Here is a 21,112-nt window from a genome sequence, read left to right as displayed (position 1 = left end):
CTAATCCCTGAGCCCTTTGAAAACCAGTTTAAGGCTTTTTACAATGAGAGAAGAGGTTATATGTTGGGAAAGGAGGAGAGATGATTGGATGGTGGAAGCTTTTCAAAAAAAAAAAAGAAGAACTGAAAGACAGACTTTAACTTACTGTCTGTTAACATTGTATCCAAACTTCTCAGCTTTTTCAGTGGTGTTCACATTCTTTTTAATTTTTATTATTTTTACCACTTAAAAACAGTGTTTGTTTTCATTACGTAGTTGTGTGGAGGGGACCATGTGTTACGACAGCGATGAAGCAGCTGCCTTCTCAATCTCCAGTCTGTCAAATCGCTCCTCACCACTGTCATGGCGCCAGGGTCAGGCTAGCCCCCGTCTGCAGGCTGGTGATGCTCCGTCCACAGGAAATGCCCAGTCAGAGGTTCCCCTCCGGATAAGCCACGCCTCTCGTATCCACCTCATCGAAGCGCTGGACGCCTCAGATTCTTCTCTCCTGAAGGTAGATTACCTCAGCGACAGCGACCTCGGCGGGAAGAGCCCAAATGACGACGATGAAGATGATGACGATATTGATGATCTCGGTAATGGGTGAGTTGTTTATTTTCTTTTATTTGAAAAGCACGTATTTAGCCCTGCTTCATTAACCTGACCGGGGTGTAGAAAACGAGATACTTGTGTATCATTGATGGTCTTAACATTGCTTGTGAGGGGAATCCGGGCACCTGCCAACAGTTATAACCCCGCAGCTGCAGTCAGGCCTGTAGTTTGGAGTTTATTCACACAGCAAAGGCTAGATGTCTGCCTCAACACTGTCAACTGTAGCTTTCCTCGTGCATCTGGCTCTGCTATAGTCAGAAAGTAGCCCTCGAGCACAGTTCGGGAATGATGTCGCCATTCTCGAGCCCCCTCGCAGAGATCATCCTGGCGTTAAACTGTGAGCCCGCTGGCTTTGCCAGCAGCCTTCCATGTGGAGGACCCCTCGCAACGTTGGCTCACCAGACCCCGCTGGCAGAGCGAGCAGATGTCTTTGGAAAACTGGAAACTCAATCTGTCCAGCCAATGAGAGATCAGTCAGAGCTGTCAAGGTCAGAATGACTTTATTTCTAAAGTAGCCATGGATTGGTTGGCTCAAAAGATTTAATGTAGAAATCACATCAGGAACCAAAACACAAACTATTTCAACTTCAGAAAACTTCATCACGATGTTTGTGTTGTGTCGTGATTGTAACCCAGGTGATCTACGTTTTGGAACTATGGTCATCTGGTTGGTGTCTCGGTGTCTGTGTTTGCGAAGACTGAGCAGTTTATAGGATGATGTCTGTAACCTCTATTTGTTATCTGCTAAATAATAGACTAGAGTGAAATAATCCCAGTCATGTTAATGTGAACATGTTTGAATTTCTGTCTGTGTTGTTGATGACAATAATATAATGACCTGAAGAGATTGTGAATTGTGCCTTTGTGAACATAATTTGTTTTTCTGTGGCAGTTGAATAAGAGTGACACGTCATAAGAGCGAGCTGCTGTTTGTGTTTACAATGTTATTTAACATTACCTTGTGACATGATAACCAGTCCTGAAGAATTACAAGATTCGCATCAGTAAACAAACCAAACAAAGAATTAAAGTTTCTAGGGACTACTAATGAATGATGAAGTTGCATTCCCTGGACTTTCTGGGTTAGTTTTGGAGAACTTGCCCCAATATGAAGAGATGTGTCACAACAATTTTAACTTAGTTGGAGTCACAGCATCAAGTTTCACTTCACAACCCCAAGCACAGTGAACAAAAACACATTATCTCATTGTAAACTATGACTCTGGCAGTGTGCATGTGAGCTGCAGAGCTCGTCCAACCAAACTTAAAAAAGCCCTGTGCTGGCCACAGCTTGACATTTCCATGGTAACCACAAAAATGCACCCCTAGTCACCAGGAAATCAATTGCAACACAGTGCAAGTCCCTGTTGAGTTATTGTGTATCTGGTCATGGCCTCCAATTAGTGGCTGTACAGGTTTATATAAGACTTTGTGCGAGAAGGCGAGAGTTTTTGGCAGACTAAAGGAAAAAGATTAAGAAAGAGAGATGACAGAGAGAACGGCAAAACAGACTCACAAGCTTGTAGACAGACACAGACAAAAGGAAAACACAGTCGTTTTAATCTGCTCTTTTTGCACAAGGTTAAACACTGAATTCATTAATTAAGACAATGTAACACGTGTTAAATCATGATGTGTTCATAATCTTTAAAGCTTCACTACCTGGGCTGAAATAGTGTAGACACATGGAATATAACTAACATGTTTAATCTAGATTTTAGTTTAGTTCGAGATGTTTTGATTCTAGGGCTGTAACTAATAATTAATTTTATAGCTGATTAATCTGTAGAATATTTATCATATATAACTAATTTCTTAGTCTTTAAAATGTCAAAAATGCCGCTCACAAATTCCCCATGCCTCGATCACCACTTTTTTAGTTTTTTCCCACAACCAAAACAAAAGATACTCTGTTTAGCGTGATTTTAAAACAAACAACAAATCCACACATTAGAGATACCGGAACTAGAAAATATTTGGCAGTTTAACGTTTTCAAAATCCCCAAATTAATATCAACATTTTCTGTTGACAAATGAATCAAGTTATAATTTCAACTTTAGTTGAATCAACAGTATTGTTATTTTAAGTGTGTGGCGCTGTATTGTGCTGTAAGTCGTCTGTACTACCCTCACAGCTATCTGGTTGACAGTGAATTTATCGGCTGCAGCTTCAACTACACACCTAATATGTCTTTACCACTAGAGGGCAGAACAGTGCTGCTGTTGCCTCCTCCCCGAGTACCCCCAGGCTGAATTTCTCTCCCTTATCTCATTATTTATTTCATATCCTTAGACATTATGCATACAGACATGACCTCCGTCATACAGAGGTCACAGTACATTGCCATATCTCATCCCAGCATATTTAATTCATGGGATTTCCGCTTCTACATTATGCATCACAAGCACATGCATTCTTTGTTTTAGTTATTTATCGCTCATCTCTTTGTTCTGATAAAGGGAACTGAAATGGAGATGTAAACGCTGTTATAAAATATACAAATTTGACCATAAACATTTATAGATGAGCAGCATTTGACTCGGTACCGGCCGCACTGTGACTCACTTTACCAATATGTACAAAGCATGACTCATTCTCACATTCAAAGGCAAGTTTACCGTGACTATACCGTGATCTGGCCGAACGTTGACCCTTTATACTCACACACACACACACACCGCGAGTCATGAGCCCATATGTCAGTTCTCGGTTTCCTTTGCTTTTCTAGACGGGGCCTCTGCTTGTCTGATGAGTTTCACTTACATCTGGAACCAGAACCCTCCCAGTATCCCCCCACACTCTCACTCACGCACACGTCATTCTCACCAGGAAACAGTGAGAAGGGGGATCATGAGGAGGTCATTCCCCTCATAGTGTGTGTACTTTAGGGAGTGGTCCCGTGTAGGTTGCGGAGTTATACCCTAACAGAAGTAATGGTTAGAAGAACTTCTGCATGAGTTATTGTTTTTGAATTGAATCTGCAGCATGACGGACCTTTTTAAGGCTCCTTTTATTCTTTGTTTTGGTTTTATGGCCCATTTGGTATACAGTATACAGTTAAGTCTCGTTTCTTTAATCAATCCGTTTTAAGCTGCCTGCACTCTTTTTTACCGAGCAAACTAAAAATGCCACTTTTTTTTTCACGTGTTTCATGGTTGTTTATGCTGTCAGTTAATCAGTTAATCTTTAAATGACAGTGGACAGCAGATTAAATATTTTCTTGGAGTAAGTGGTAATCGCTGCTGCATCGATATTGCCTTTCATCTAATTTCTGTCACAGCCTGCATATTCGTCCTCTTCCCAAAAAGTTAGATGCCGTTGAAAGACACATATAATAAAGTCGCATTTTCATAATAAAGACAAGCAAGTACTACGGTGTCTAGAGAAGCACTAATGCCACAAAGCACAATAGTATTTGTCAGTTCTCTGCTTTCTCAAGAGCTTTTTTTCTTGAGATCAACACTTGTTTTTCTTTGTATATGTGTTAAGTATTTGAAAATAGGAGACTGGAAGTGTCTTGAAATACCCAAAGGCAAAGATATTGTACTGCGAAACAGAGTAATAGTTCTTTGTGTCAGATTCTGAAATGATCCACCCTGAGTCAAGCATAAAGTCTGCATACAGCAGGTGTCTGAACCTCATACATCGTTGATAGACCGTATTGATTGCCATTGTTGTCGTCGGAGTGGTGATAATAGGCTCGCCTGGCATGTCCACACGTGTCAACGATTGGGTGAGTGTGTGGCTTGTTTTCTGGCCCACCGGGTGCTGACGCTTTTGCTTCTGGATGGAAGAGCTCAGCGACCTCCCATTAGTAAACGCACAGTCTCCATGGTTACACTGCGAGATAAGTTGGTTCACTGCACTAGACGCCTGAATTATGAAAACATTGGTCGTGGAGCAGGACAAACATACACTCCTAGGCCCCCTGAAGCATTGTAGAGTCTGCTGGTTTAAGTGTTTAGTGTTTTCTAGAAAAACATTAGTGAGCTGGTTTCTCTTACAGTCAGTCCAACACAGGACGAGGAAGTGAAATAGGAACAGAAATGTGATCATAGAGAAGTGATATGTTTGGAAAACAAATGATGCCTGCAGTAGTCTTTGATGCCATTAGTAGCTATTTCAGCCTCATGCCTGCATCTAAATGTTTGGCCTTATTTAGGGGATCATTACCTGGTCCCTTATCTGACGGCTAGCTGACCACTTCGATGGTCAAGGACTTTTAATTAGGTGTAACTCAACAGACCTTGTCATTTCCTGTAAACCTTATCTCCAGAGGTACAGGAGTGTGTAACTGGTAGTTAATGAAGACCATGCTTCTATACATGCTGTGTTGAGTATGTGGGTGTGTTTGGGGGTCACGGCAGAGTCCTTTTTTCTCTAGGTCAAGCGCAGTCATGCTGTACACTGACTCCATCTACTGGCCAAAAATGAGAAACACACACACACACACACACACACACATACAGGACATAACACGTTTGTTTAATGAATTCTCCTTCCCACATCTGCATCTGTCTTATGTTACATGTCACATAACTAATTTTTTTTAATTCAGTTTAAAATATGGGGATGTCTGAACTAAATTAAAAATGAGCAGTTGGATACTTTTATTGCTTAAAATCCGTGTTACACATCATGTCTCTCTTTCTGACTGTGTGGCATTGTGTGTCAGAGACGGCGCGATTCACATGAAAAGTTGATGAGAGGCAGATTGAGGTGTGGTTCAGGAGGGTGACGGGGCATGTGTTGTTCTGTACTCCACTACCTGCTCCTCTCTGGGCCTCTCTGCCTCTGTGCGGTGCTCCTCTGGCTCTGTCTGCTCAGTGTGCCGTGTAATCAATTACTATTCCTGTCATTATGGAGGGAACTTGACTGAGTGGAGAAGTGCCACTCGTTCTTTGTTCCAGCACGTGTGGGCAAAACACTCGAGAACACCCATGGAGAACACACACAGACAGAAACACAATAACACCATTTATTAAATAATCCGAGCCATTCAGCATTATCTAATGAGCATATATAAACAGAGTCATATGGAGATTTCTTTGTAACTCTGTAATGTATTCTGTGTGCAGTTCAAGGGCCTTTTCAGTTTCATTTGGAGCTGAGAAAGCATGAAAGCAACACTTTACCCCACGTAATTACATTTAGTTCATATTTAGTTGCTGAATTTGCATTTAAACGTATTGTTTATCTGCCCGATTATTTCTCTCAGGGATGATGTAACTGGCTCCGGCTGTAACAGCAGGAGGCTGCTGACAAACAATAATGACATTAATCTGTTTGTCTGCTAAAGTGGCACAAAAACACATCCACCCGCACATGTACTCATACGCACATGTAGCGGTATACACACACAGATACACACACATTAAAAGATTTAACAGAGTAACATATGGGGCTCCAGAGGGATTTGCAGCCCTAGAAACCCCCTGACACCTCCTGTTTCGGTGAGACCAATGTCCTCGTGTACCTTTTTTATTCTCCTGTGTTTGCTGAGGCTGTTTAAACCACACGGTTTCACCATTGACTCTCTTAATACACTACAATACACTACATTGTTTACTTCAAGACCAAACCGAGCACAAACTCTGAATGGGAGAGAGTTCTCATAGTTGTCGGTTCATCCCCAGCGACTTTCACTGTTGCTAAAGAAAATATTTGCTTTGCTTTTCGCCGCTCTCTTTTTCTGTCCATGTATCCTTCTGTCTGTCTGCACACACTTACTCACATATCCTTATACAATGACACACATACACTGGTGTTAATGTCTAAGTACACTGCTATCAGTTGCTGCTTGATCCTATTGGGCTCCATGGATATGTTTAGTTTGACCACAGGCCAGTTCATTATTGTGAAACATGCTGATGTTGAGCAACAAACACATGTTCTGGATTGGAGCTTGGGAACTACACACTTACATCCCTCAGACAGATTTTCCCACATTCTCCTTTGGAAGAAAAGAAAAGTTTGGGAAAGTCTCTGACTCGAAGAAAAGTAATGTATCTCTAGAGCCCAAAATAGCACTAGATGTCTTTTCCTTTCACTTTTGTTGCACGCATCTCCTATTTCCTGTATAATTGTCATCTTTTTTTGGCGGTTCGTAGCTTTTTAACATCCCCTCTTTCGCCCACCACCCAAGCAAACGCCAAAACTACTGTCACAGCTACTGTTGCCTAGACACCCCCTCCCATTCTGAGGCCTGGTAAATCCCTATAGGGATGCTATGGCATAATCCCTCCTAATCCCGGCCTTCCTTTTATGGCAGAGTTCGGAAAAGCATGAGAGAACTCGGGGACTTGGTCAGCAGAGTGGAAGGACAAGGGGGCGTGGATAAAGTGGTTAGCACGGCCATGGTGTGTGTTTGAGTGTGTGCATGTACAGGACCCCCACATAGTTCAGAAGGATGTATTACCATGTCCACAATATAAGTAAAAGAGGAGAGCACAGAGGTCACAATGTCAAGGCTTTTGCTCGATGACCAATTTCACCCCATTTCCTTGAAGGAAAGAGTTGAATCCTGCTCTTCCTGGAGGTGTTTTGAATTCACTTTATTTACTTTTCTTATGATACCATCGCATTCGACCTACGGAGGAGATAAAAAGAGGCAAATGACCTGAAAATAACAACTCATGGTGAACATGATACTAAACCAACAAGCGCAGATGTAAACCATATAGACCTGACATCATTCAGTCATAAATCCGCTGCTTTTAAGACTTAGCAGGCGAGTTGGAGATTGAATTTGTTACTGGGCTACAAAGACAGCAACAAAGAAATTGTCTCTGAGATTTAACCTCCAGCACTAATATGAAATCGTTTATGGTGCTCAAAGCATTATGAAGTTACCTTTGGAAAAATTCAGTAGTGTTTTTTCCCCCGCTCTTTCTACAGTAATTTCACATCATCTTTAACCACACTAAGCATTATTCTAGAGCAGGGGTGTCAAACATACGGCCCGCGGGCCGGATCCAGCCCGCCAGGGGGTCCGGCTCGGCCCGTCGGATGACTTTGCTAAGTGTGAAAATTACAGAAAGACATACATTGCATTTCTATGAGAATATGGAGGTTTATGAGTACAAACGTTTTGTAATTGTTTTTTTTAATCGATCCAGTAATTGCTTCAGAAACAGCGTAAATGCAACGTCTGCTCCGGAGGGAGAAGCTGCTGCTCGCTTTGTGACCCGTTAAATCTGCAGAGGAGAGCCCAGGCAGATAAACAGTGGGCTGATGTCTGAGTTTTTGCTCTTTATGTTTCTAGTTTATTGTAGAAAGACCTTTAAAATAGGGTTTATCATCCAAAAACCTTCACCAATGATTTAAACATAGAGAAATATTGTCGTTATGTATGCGTTATTATGCTATGATTTTACTGGTCTGGCCCACTTGAGATGAAAGTGGGCAGTATGTGGCCCCTTAACTAAAGTGAGTTTGACACCCCTGTTCTAGAGGGTGGCAGTCAGTAGGTCTTTATGCTGTGAGCGGTACAAAAAAGAAAATTATTGGGAACTTTGGAAAATAACAGAGAATTTGTTGAGCAATTTTATTCCCACTAATCATTTTTATGTAAAACATTTTTTTCATTGGAGAATTAATACTTCTCCTGTTATTAAGAAAGGGGTTTGAGGAAATGATCAGGTTCATTCCTCAGAAGATTGGTTCCCACAGTAAAAGACAACCTCCCCCTCACACACACATATACACACTCATTCTAACCTTGCTTTCATACCCTCCTGCTACATCTGTACATCCTTTAAAGAACATGCTGAGCTCATCTATAGGGGGTAAATGAAACTGCATGGTTAAAGACAAGCTTTTTGGGAGCTTTGGATGGAAGCTGTCTCAAATCTACACCGCACGCACGCACGCACACACACACACACACACACACACACACACACACACACACACACACACACACACACACACACACACACACACACACTCATTCATTCATTCATTCATTCATTCATTCACTCACTCACTCACTCACTCACTCACTCACTCATACAATAGCCACAGTAGAACCAAGCCTTGGAAGTTTAACAGTGGGGTGTGACGGGGGTTTGTAATGTGCATAAGAATTAACCTTGCTTCCCTTCCATTGACTCCCACCGTGTTATTGTGTGGGGTTGTTTCGACATTAGTCACACACTTGTCTTTCTGCCCTCCTGCCATCAATCTCCCTTCCTGTTCTCATTACACCATCTCTTAATCTCATCCTTTCAAGTATGCACCAATTCTCCCAACAGTGAACATTTCCTCATTAGGAGACACAAGCCAAACTGGCTGCAGAGAGCTCTTGAGCTATATTTGAAGCTTTTAAGATGCTGGCTGTTTTTTTTTTTGTTGTTCTTTCCTCTCGGTCTCTTGAAAGAGAAAACGTCTTTGAGGTCAGGTTTCTGAACAGTTCCACTTCACATTGTTCCACTTCACATTGTTCACAGCAGACCAAACCTCACAAATAGCAAGGGCCTAATAAGATGCCTCTGGTGGTCCAGACATGGAGGGTCCCTCAATTAACCACATAGAGTACTTTTTCAGATTGGGACATTTTCTTTGATGTTTAATTTTGAGTGTGTTTTTTTGCATTCAGACTTTTACAAACTTGGTCTGTTCTTATTAAACCACTAGATTGAGCATACAGGCTGGTATACAAATGGTAGTTTGATCATTTGCCAGAAAATAGAATACAATTTTAGTTAAGGTCGCAGTATAGACAAAATTGGGGATAATGTTGCACATTTTGAGACAATCTCTCCAGGGAAACATTTTGTGTTGCACTGGTTTATGAACATGAAAAGAGAGCTAGAATGAAAAGCACAATAACTCGAAAGTAACAGAGAAAACTGTGTGTGTAATAACAAAGATTTTTCCAGTCTAATAAATGTGTGTGGGGGGGTTGTTTTATATTTGTTTACATTCAGCGTGTAGCTTAGCAAGCATCGCATGTGCATCTGAGTGTCTGTGTGTGTTCCTGGTTTGATAAGGGGGATGAGCTTTCCCAGGTCTCCCGTTGCTTTCATCAGCACAGGAGTGACAGGTTCCCAGGGTCAGACGGGTGACCCTGCCTGTATACTGTCATTACACAGTTACATCACTACCTAATTATACTGGCCTACTGCACTAACACACACAGATGGACCCTGAGAACAAGCACTGTGGTCCTAGATGCTGAGTAAAAAGGAGGGTAGCAGTGAAAAAAAGAGACGCTCTTTGATGAGCAGAGGCAAATAAACAGAGAAGGAGACAGAGGGCATGTCTGGACATGAGTCAGTGGTCGCAGTAAAGTTGGCCAGACAGACACGGAGCGCTGTCCAACTAACCTTTCCAGGATCTCAGATGAGAGCTGACATAAATAAAAGCAAGGGCTCACACGGAATTAAGGAGGAGTGTGTGTGTGTGTGTGTGTGTGTGTGTGTGTGTGTGTGTGTGTGTGTGTGTGTGTGTGTGTGTGTGTGTGTGTGTGTGTGTGTGTGTGTGTGTGTGTGTGCTAAGAAACAGTTTTTCTTTCTCTTTATTAGTAATGCTAAGCAACAACGATGGCAGAGGCTCCGCACACCTGCAGTTCTGCATGCCAATGTGCCAATCAGGCCCCAACACAAACACACACACACACACACACACACACACACACACACACACACACACACACACACACACACACTCTGTGGGCCCACCTGGCCCTGCATGGTATGGGTGAGCAGTAGCCTGAAGAATCCTGTCATTGTTCCCTCTGGATTTAAAAAGAGTGTGTTAATGATCTCTTTTTTTCTCAAGTGTTTTCCCAATCTCTCTATTTCTGTCTCTTTTCTTTCTTTCTCCACACATTTTTTCTTCTGTCTTAACTGAAAAGACAGTGTTAATTATTTCCATCCTTCCCCTCCTCTCTCTGTCTGTCTGTCTCTCTCTCTCTCTCGCCCTTCATTCACTTATTGAACGGACCCAGCAGACAGGCAGATCTATTCACTGGGGTCCACTCTGTGCTTTAAGTGTTTCAACACTACTGAATGTTATAAACGGGGGAGTGGATACATGATACCCACTCTATTCCTCTGAAAGTCTCCAATAGCCAATACACACTCTGTTACAATAGAAACACTAGAGTCATTTACCCTCCCTGCTTCATTACATCCTGATTGAGGTCCATTTACACCACCCATGGTTTGGCCAGTAGCCAGCATTTCTTCTAGACAGTGGGCAACTGCTGAAGGATATTTATGGGTCATTAAAAAAGAAATCATGTTTTTGTTTACATTTCTGAGATAACTATATAGTGTCATGGTCACCTCATCATAAAGCCCATATTATCTGAAGCGTTGCTGTTATATTTCACTAAACATAGGATGTGGATGGTATTTAAGTACATTTATTCTGGCACCGGTCTTAAGTTTAAGGTATTTTGCTCAAGGATATTCATCATATACCACTTAATACTTCTATCCACTACAATGCAAGGGGAAATATTGTACTTTGCCCTCCATTGTCCGACAGCTGGTGTCACTGGCTACACTGCAGATTAAGATTTTGATTACAATGAAAAACCACAATGCGTTAATAATGGCGTACTCATTTTAAAATAGACCATCAGGTCTGCAGTTGAAATGAATGGATGCAGCTTTAGCTCGTTTCCATAAGTTATGCACTTTGAGCAGTTGGGTGTCTTTGTAAAAGGCAAACCAAATTTTTAAGAAGGATTTATCTCAGCCAAAATGTTTCACTGGGGCTCAGAGCTATATAGGATTATTAAATTATTTACTCAGTATTAAAGTCATTAGGAAGTGGGGCCAAGAGATAGTCTATATAAGGACATGGTGAAAAGAAAAATCAATTCTATAAAAAAGTGGTGCTTAATCATACATGTATGCATTATGAATTACAGTCCAATCATACTATTTATACTGGTAATATTACCATTGACAAATAATGCTATGGACCTATAACTTTTAATGGCAAGGTCAGGTATCATTGCTCTGGTTTTATTTGTAAGATAGTATTGTACAGAAAGCTCTGCAGACTGAATCTAACTGCCTCATGCAGTGAAACATTTTATACTTTGTCCTATTGATATCTACTAAAGAAATACTTCTTTTGCCACTACATGTTAAACCATTCAAATGAATTCCCGTGTAAATGTAGCACAGACGTGTTATCACTAATGAGTGAGTGGAGTCAGTGGGATGTGCCTTGTGCACCGATTAGTGGTTTAAGAGTGTGAAAATGTCTTTGACATGTCGCTTTCGAGAATTTGATGACTACGTGCTTATCCTGCGGCTCATTGCGCGTTGAAGCCTCTATGCGTTTTAAGGAAAAGGCGCAGCTGCTCGCGATCAGTGAAACGGGGTCGGAGGAGGAGGAATTTGGGGTGTTGCCTTTCTATCCATGCCTCCCTCCCTTGCTCATCGCCTCCCTCCCTCCGTGTGAGTGTGCGTGTGTGTGTGTGTGTGTCTGAGTGGAAGTAGAAGCACTGCGGGAGTGGGTCAGTCAGTTAGCGCTGCTGACTCTTACAGGCGGTTCCCCGGTTATCAGCGGCGGACAGCACCGGGCGGATTCTCTCTCAGTCTCTCTCTTGCTTCCGAGCCATAAAAGCGGGATATGCCAAACGGGAACAAAGCGGCGTGAAAGCTGGACGGTTGTAGAATGAGCGGGCGCGTGCTGAACGGGAAAATGCTGCAGCTCCCGGCTCCGCAGCGGGCAGGGAGGACAATGCACTTTCTGTCAAGGTAATGGATGAGACCAGAGACTGCATGTGACTGAGGATGAGAGGCTAACTGGCACACTGATGACATTGCTTTCGACTATGTGATACAAATGCGAGGTGTCTGGTTGTGGTGAATGTGTTGCAGAGACTGTGACGGAGCCTGTGCGTAAAAATCAGCAGCATGTCTCATTGATAAAACTCTACAACAGCTGCATGGTGGCACGTCTGGTTATTATGAGTGGCGTGCGCTCACATTTGACTGTTGTAGGTTCGCGTGTCACCCTGGACGCCGAGAAAAGAACTGGCTTTTAATGAATGTATAGATGGGGCTTCTTCACACTGAGCTATAGGTAGACCTCAATGCGCAAAGCCATATGTTGAATCAGCGCAATCTTTTATTGTTGGAACTCGTACAGACAGCAGCAGCATATAGAGGCAGGTTAGTGCTGCATGCATATCCTAAAAGGAATCTATATGAGAGGAAATTCATTACTGCAAATCATTTAATGACAATAATATAGAGCGGATGTGAAATGCAGCATGTGGATGAGTACGCACGTGAAGTGCGTGCTCGTCTTAAGTGTCTGTATCCTACGGTCTACTGGCATAGCCATTGTTTTAAGCTGCATACGATGACAACCGGTTGCTGGTGTTTTGCGGCTCAATCAGCAGTGGCAGGTGTGTGTGTGTGGGTGTGTTCTTATTGATCCGCTGCGGGACCGGTCCGATTGTACTGAACTGCTGACCTACATTCTGAACGACGTCTTCTCTCCGCATATCTGCTGTGATTGGGTGGCAAACGGCAAGCTTCCTCCGGATCATCTTTATGCCCACTCCATGTGAGAATTTTCTAATTGTATGTCTCAATGTGTGGGCTAATGTAAGCCAATTGATATGAGTAGGTTGTTGTGGTGACCGAGGAAATTTAGAGAGATGTGTCTCAGACAGAAAATAAATAAATAAATATTTATATATTTAGAATTATTTTGAGAAATAACCCTGGAGCTGACTTGCTTTACAGACACATTTTATAACATGGACAGACAGAGATGCTCCGAGGCTAGTGATTCAGTTTATATGTTGGGGGGAAGGGGTTTGGGGTGGTAAGGTCGACTTTGCTCTTTTTTTGGTGGACTGACCCCTATAGCTTCCATTTACTCTTTATGTAAACCCATTAGAACAGAGTGGTGGGATATCAGGGCTTTAGTCACACATGTAACAGACACAAATGCTTTCATCATTTACACACACATTCACTTTTGTGTCCCACAGGACCATATAGGGTGTTTTTTTTTTTTATCTGTGTTTGAGTTGGACTGGCTGTCAAAAGACATAGAAAGTGAAAAGCACACACACGTTTCAGGCAGTCACCAAACTATATGATCGAAGCCAGAGGTGGTAAGAGTGTGAGTCTCTGCACATGTAAGCCAGTGTGTGGGTGTGTGCACAGTCAAACCCTACATGCATCATTAGCTAATCAGGTCCAGCCAACACAAAGATTTGGTCAACTCTTAGTCATGCTAAAAGCAATCCAACATCAACTTCATGTCCGTCCCCTTGTGTGTGTTTGTGGTGTGGTGTCATCTGAACTCTATACGAACAGCCTGCTCAGCATACCCCTATCTAGATCCACCCCTGATTCCCGACCCCATCCCAACAGCAGATTTGCAAACTAGTGACATCACTCATTAATGCGTATCACACCCAAATCTTCTCCGTTTCTTAAAATCAAATAAATATGGACCCCACAGTTTTTATGATGCAGACCAGGCTCATACAGCTGATGTCATTTCAAGGGTAGTTTGGTTTCTGGTAAAGCGGCAGCTCTGATTGGTTGAAGGCTTTAACAGTTTGGCATCAGGTGCTTCCTTAGAGATGCAGCATGGTAATTAAAGATGAAATCTGTAATATTTTGAATTAGATCATCTTATTTACATCCATCTGCGTAGGAGCATAGTGAAATGGCACATTCACAACACTATTGAGAAATGCTGATCAGGTCTGTCAGGTGGCACCTGTCGGCTGACTGCGCCAATGCCCTTTGATATATTAGCAAAATAAAATGTTGTGTTACCTGCTGAGGACACTTTCACTGCATACCAAAAAAAATAAGGGGAAACACTTTTACAAATACAACAGCTGTCATCTTGTAGTATTAAAGAAAAAAAAAAAAGTGGATTTCAGCTCACAAACAACACTGTTTTCATTGCGCGCACACAAACAAATTTAGTCTATTATGTCGGAATTCATGACGGAGTGTCAAAGTTAGATTAAGCTGTTTTGGAAACACACTTTGCTGACTCAAAAGGGTTAGAAAGGTCAACGGCCTCTTACACCCTCATGAATCCTACTGCAAGAACAGAACTTTTATACTCCTCAGCACACAAACATGTTCAGACAAGTAGTGATAGATTTGAAAAGGCAAATCAAGTTTTGAGAATTGAGACTCTTCTGGTTTTTTTTTAGGGTGTGCTGTTTGTATAGAAACAGGTACAACATTTCAATCCCTTCCACTGGGCATTTGCTGACCGCCTGATATTATGAATACAATTCATTATTGGTTGCCAAAGATTATGGGTAATCGTAGATGAAAGGAAAGAAAAACATGTCCCGAGTCATTTCTTGCGTCCACTGACTCTTGATGTTTCATAATTAGGTGAACACTTTTACTTTCCCTGCCTACAAGGTCATTAGGGAGACCCGAGAGCAAAACAACAGATGCTTGTAACCTGTGCTTGTAAGACAGGCACATACACTTTTTTTTATTGTACACACAGGAGCCAGTGTTCACAAACAGAGCTCATATTTTCATGAGGTGGACCCTCCTGTGGTTTAGTGAGTTTCCCTGGTACATCAAAGCCAAAGAAGGACCTACAGCCAGGCAACAGTGCACCTTAACAGGCTGCTGGGGACGAGAGCAGAGCTATAAGGCTTGGATGAGTGGCCTTGAAGAATAATAACCTCAGGATGTCCGTCTCACCTGATAGTGAAGTAGTTTTCTAGGAACTGTAGAACGAGTGAAAAGCTCAGACAATGTCTTGTATTGAAACTTTCAGGGCTTCTTTTGAGTTTGAGCGGAAAGTAAAACGATTCCTCTGGTTTGTTTTGGAGCATCGGACTCTAGGCTGCGGATTTTGGTTTTTAATGGAACCTCTGGACTCATTTCATGCCTTTGTGTGTCTGTGCACTTATGCAGCGGTATGCATATGTGCGTCTGCATATGTCGGAGGATTGGGGAGTGGGACCCCAGAATACACTCGCTGGAATGTCAAGTGTGCGTTTTGAGCGGCCCGGGGCAAGGAATGCCTCCCGAACTCACTGTAACAACTTTAAGGGGCATGACTAGAGTGCGTGTGCTTTAAGTGACAGCAGGTGATGGGTGCGGAATCCCGAAGGGTGCGCCTCAAGGCCTGTTGGCACCGCCACATGTGTTCACGTAGGGGAATACAAAAACAAAAGCACACAACAACTTGTCTGTTCCCTTAACAGCGTGGGAGTGAAGTGTGTGTTTTAATAGGTGTCTGCTTTATCTCAGCCAACAGAAGTGAAAGAGTATCTCTGCTTCAGTCAATGGGCCTTTCATTCTTCACTGTTCAGGTGCTGTTTGGACAACCCTTGACAGGTGCTTAGTGGTGTTCTAGCTCGATTTTTAGTCTCTTTGTTTAGCTTGATTTGATTTATACAAAAGCAATGCAATCACATGTTTTGCATTCTCTCTGTCTTTTTCTTTCTGTCTAAACATACCAAATATTTCCTTAACACTAAACTGAGTAAAGCTGTGGTTGACCTCTGAAGTACTGTCAGCCTTCTCAACCCACTGATCTACAGTGAAAACACACACGAGTGGTAAAATTAGTTAATAAGCTTTGAACAAAATATATTTTTAACATAACAGGTTTTGTTGCCCTCTGAAATCTTATTTACGGGTCTGTAGCAGTTGTTCTGGGCGAGGCATTTGGTAGCCACGATGATCCACAGCCCCTTTTTTCACATGAACAGCAACTCACATCATGCTGACATCGTAGTTCCTCCATCTGCTGTATGTGCGTGGCTATCTGTCTGACAGTATTTGTCATAGCGGGATAGTTCCCTGTTATGGTGCTTTAGAAAGCGCTGCAAAGACTGACATATCCTCCTTACTGTAAATTGATAGCAAACTGTCACTATTTGGTTTCTCAATTGAAATGAGTGGTGCTTTGTGCAAAGTTTTTCCTTCCCAGGACCCAACAGGTTAGAGCTCTCGTATTTCACCGTTTTGTTGTCAGTGTTATCTCGTGTTTGCTTTGGTACGTTTCAGTGAATGTGTGTTTTCAGCTCAGCCCTCCCCACAGCTGTCTGTTGCTTGGTTTATGTTGGTCCAGGCTTTGTTACTTTACTCTGTTGATCAAAGTGGAAATGCGTATGCATGTGTTTGTGCTTTTGCACATGTCTGTGGCACCATCCCTCGCACAGCTGCTTCAAGTTAACAGCAACCTGGAAGAAGCGTGCTTCATTCAAAAGTGGTACCTCCCTCTCTTTCGCTTCCTCTTTTCCCTTCCCTTTCGTCCGCTCACTGGTCCCCCCCTCTTTCAAACCAAAACATCCCCTGTGCGCCGTTAATTCACACAGCCGTTAAGTCAGCTGACGTTACTGGAAGGAGGCCAGAGGTAATTCTATCCCAGGATCCAACCCCTGTCCTGGGCCTCCGTGTGCCGGGGTTCCCCTTGTGAGCTCCACCCCGGTTCTTAGTGGCTGAGTTTGGGCTCGGAAGCGCCTCATGCTGCACCCCAGACTGAAGTAGTTATGAAGGTGATTTAAACGGCCATTCCGCCTCATCCCAGGAGTGCTGTCCCTCTTCTGCTTCCTGCTGTCTTGCGAAGAGAGGGACTTTGGAGGTCAAAGGTTACCGGGTCAGAGTAGAGCCCTTCTGGTCACTTCTAACACACTTAGACATTTAAACATTATTTTATGAAATCAAACACTCTATGACCCAATTTGTTGTGCTTTATACATTAAGAACACATTGGAGAGACATTGTTAAACTTTCCTTTATTCTTACTGAGTAGTTACATAAACCATCACTTTATGAATCCAAAATGGATTGTTTGTATTGTGACTGCTTTTAAATCCCCTGAACCACCTTGTTTAGACTGGGGGCCAGTAGCCTTTAATCTTTAACCGTGAATGTGCTGACTAAGAAGAAGACAAGGAGACGGAGAAGACCATTCTTGCCTTTCAAGGATACATCTGCACACATCTCTTGGCTCCTACTGTTTTCCTTTTTGGGGTTTACAGTATGAGAAGATCAAGATGACCCAGTGAGCATCAGCATGATCAACAGTCACACAATTTGAAGGTTGGAGCCTTTCAGATGTCCTGTTTCATTTCATGGGAATTAAATAGTACAGAGCCAGGTCAACTCTCAGACACAATGTGTTGAACTCTGAACAAACTTCATCCATCCACCCCGGGGAGGTCACAAGGAGAGAAGTGAATCAGCGATACGTTTTCTGTCCATCTATCTCCACCTCCCACACTCAGAAAAATGGAAAAACAACATTACACTGACCAGGACTTCTGATGCTTCCAAGTTCCTTTTCCGAGTTGAAACTTTCCATCCACAGCCCCAAGCATTTGTAGAATTTGTCCTCGTCCTTGCGAGGAAACTTGGAAGAATAATGTACCTCAATATTCCTCCACACACTTTGGAGCCAGTAATTTGCTGGCCAGCTTAGCGTGACCCTCAGAGGAGGAGTGACTTTAGCAAAGCTGCCGTTCCCACCAGCTACGAGCATCACACACTTCTGACAGCTAATTCAAGCTCCACTCAGGGGACAGTGGCAATTTGGTACATCTAATGTGTGTGTGTTTGTTTGTGTCCTAAACCCTCAGGTCATCGCTGTCAGGTTTATGCCTGTCAAAGGCACAGCAGGGTTTCTCCTCTGCAATGGCCATTTAGGGATGTGACCTCCTGTTTCCCTCCACGGACACAAACACACACATACACGTGCACACACACATACACATACATATACAGGCTACACCCATACAAGACCTCCAACCGTGGCCCCTGGCCTGTTCTGATCCTGGTGGCAGATGGAATTAGCAATAATTATGAGCTCATTAACTCCAGCCTGTTCTGTAATCCCTTGTAATGCCCAAATACTGTGTGTGTGTGTGTGTGTGTGTGTGTGTGTGTGTGTGTGTGTGTGTGTGTGTGTGTGTGTGTGTGTGTGTGTGTGTGTGTGTGCGTGCGTGCGTGCGTGCGTGCGTGCGTGCGTGCGTGCGCGTGCGCGTACAAAATTCTGCCCAAGCAGCTATCACACATTGTTCCACTCCACATCATGGAAACAGGACAGAGAGAAAATAATAAATAACACAGAAGAGGAAATTAATTTCTCTGTTTAGTGTGGACCCAAAGGCAGGCTGCTTGCACAATTTAGTTTTTAATTGTGTCTCGTCAATGATTTACTGTAAGTGTTTAACGATACAACACAACAGAGAACCTGTATTGGGTAGCTAATTAAAGGCCACTTTTAATGACAGATTTGTAGTTAATTACTGTACAAGTGCCCCAAGCATCCAGACAACAGCGTTAAAAAGAGGTGGAATCATTTATTTATTAGTGAGACTAGATGTCAGTACAGCATATATGGCAGTGCGTCTTTAATCAGAACATGATTGCAACTCTAATCAGTCTGCGTCTTAAGTACAATAACACATATACTATAGCTACAGTATGTCTGCAGTGGATATTCACGCCATGTTATGTCTGTATGTGTCTTGAGACTCTCAAGATATAATAAGGTCTTGAGCCACAGAGAGAATTCTTTCATGGCCCTATATGGTGCTGCAATGATGGATAATCCTATGCAGAAGAACACTGCTTCTTAAAAACCTTTGTGACCTACAGAGTGTTTTATAGGTTCAGCCAGCCAAGACGAATAATTCAATGACAATCTCTCCTGTTTTTTTACTTACTTTTGATTGGAAAATAATGATTTTACCGGGGGCAGTGCGTGTCCGTGTGCGTGTGCGTGTGCTTGTGTTTCCTGGTGATAAGCAGCTGTAGTGGTCCAGGAACCCATATTGTTAGCCATCTGTGCCCACCATCCACAGTTCCCCTTTCCTTTCAAATAATCAGGTAGATGCCCAACCACACACATTTCATCAGAGCTCAGGCACATATTTAGCATTGTTTTTATGAACACTTTCTTACATTTGAATTTACATTGAATACAGAATTTGTTTCAGACTTTTTTTTTTCCCCCCACGTGACCACCAGGATTATTGGAGAGAAGAAATACTGACATTGGGTGTAACTGAACACGCTGGTAATGAGTCATTTTGTTGGTTGAGAGTGTGTTTGAATGCATTTTTAGACCAGTGTCATGTGCTATAAAACAGTCAGTTGGTTTAGATCCTGTTTTTCGTGTCCAGATTAAAACCTGTAGAGGATGTTGAAACAGACAAGGAGTTTTAAACAACAGAACTTCTGTTGAGCTTCTCATTTTCTTTTTGAGGTTGAACTTTTTGTTAAGTTCACCTTTGTTTTTTTTTCTCAGCATTTGTCTATCAAACTTTGTTACACAAAAGAGTTCCTCTTTCATGCAGCCTTACATTAATACTTACTTATTGCAGTTTTGGTGGTTGATCGATGTATTTTAGCTGCATTGTTTTTTGCATATAATCAGATCCGTCCACTCTCAGCCCAACTTAGAGTCCAAGTCTCCTGCTGTTTACTTCCTCTTCAGGCTTATCTGAGATGTATCTGCCAACATTGAATTGTACAGACAGACACACTGGCAATAACAATGCATCTCACTCAATGGCTATCTCTCATCAGTCACATCCTCACATACCTAGTCCTCACAGAGTTTAATGACTTCAACAGCCCTTTCATGCGTGCCCCTTTGGTTTCTGAGCCGACTGCCCAGTGCCAGTCTGGCAGTGCCCTACTTTCCATTTGCCTGAAAAGGCATCACTACGACCAGGAACCCGTCTGATTTAGCCATTTTGGGTTCTGCCATGTGACACTGGATTTTAATAGGAATGGAAAGTTCCTGTCCATTGTAGGACTGCAGAAACACTTTCCATGCGTTTACACAAGTGGTCTGAATATCACCCTGGGTAGGGTGCGTTTAACCCCATGAGGGAAGGAAAAGTTGAACCATTTTATTCAAACTACATCTGTTTAATATAATTATTTACAAAACCAATAGAGCCTTTTGTCCCTGTATCATTTGTATTCCTTCTCCAAACTAACACCTCTCAACAGTTCTCTATGTTCTTATCTGCTGCAATGTGGTTCAGCAGGTTTAACAATAATTTCTTGCCAGCTCCTGCGTGGCCACATTGAATTATAGGGTTGGGCGGTATGTTAGGGATGAGAATTTGTGCTTTCATAAAATATTTCCACAATGAGATTTTTGCTAAATAATCATCAGTAATGTGGATATATTTACTAAATGGGTAAAAGGGAAATCATACAGAATAGCTAGAACAGTCTTGTAAGATCAGAAAATGATATCACAAACGATATTATTACTGTAATGCAGCCTTTGAAACCAGGAAAAGATTGCATTAGCATTATTGCTAACTTAAAACATTAGTAAGCATTCATAATTGTTTCACCTTGCTGATCCAGTTTAATGTTGGGCTTTTGTTTTGTTGTAAAGTGACATATAATTGGATAGCAAGATTGATAATGACATTTGGTTCCTTCTCATTATTGATCTGTTGTGTGAGTGTTAGTAACAGGTTTTGCACAAGTGCACAAACATTCTCTATAATGTGCATTGACAATTGATCAGATAATTACTTAATTGTTTTCATTA

General features: G+C 42.3%; 1 protein-coding gene across 4 annotated transcripts in view; it reads left to right on the top strand.

Moving 5' to 3' along the window:
* nav1a (neuron navigator 1a) overlaps positions 1–21,112 on the top strand; it is a 75,293-nt gene that overhangs the window by 26,678 nt on the left and 27,503 nt on the right. For all 4 annotated transcript variants that reach the window (XM_069141638.1, XM_069141637.1, XM_069141636.1 and 1 more), the window contains exon 5: positions 256–582. In XM_069141638.1, coding sequence (XP_068997739.1) covers positions 256–582 — 327 coding nt within the window. The remainder of the gene's footprint in view (positions 1–255; positions 583–21,112) is intronic.

The sequence above is a fragment of the Embiotoca jacksoni genome, unplaced genomic scaffold (genome assembly GCF_022577435.1).
Source record: "Embiotoca jacksoni isolate LCO1_2020_lvr unplaced genomic scaffold, fEmbJac1.0.p SCAF_9, whole genome shotgun sequence".
Lineage (NCBI taxonomy): Eukaryota > Metazoa > Chordata > Actinopteri > Embiotocidae > Embiotoca > Embiotoca jacksoni.
This window is presented reverse-complemented; position numbering and strand designations above follow the sequence as displayed.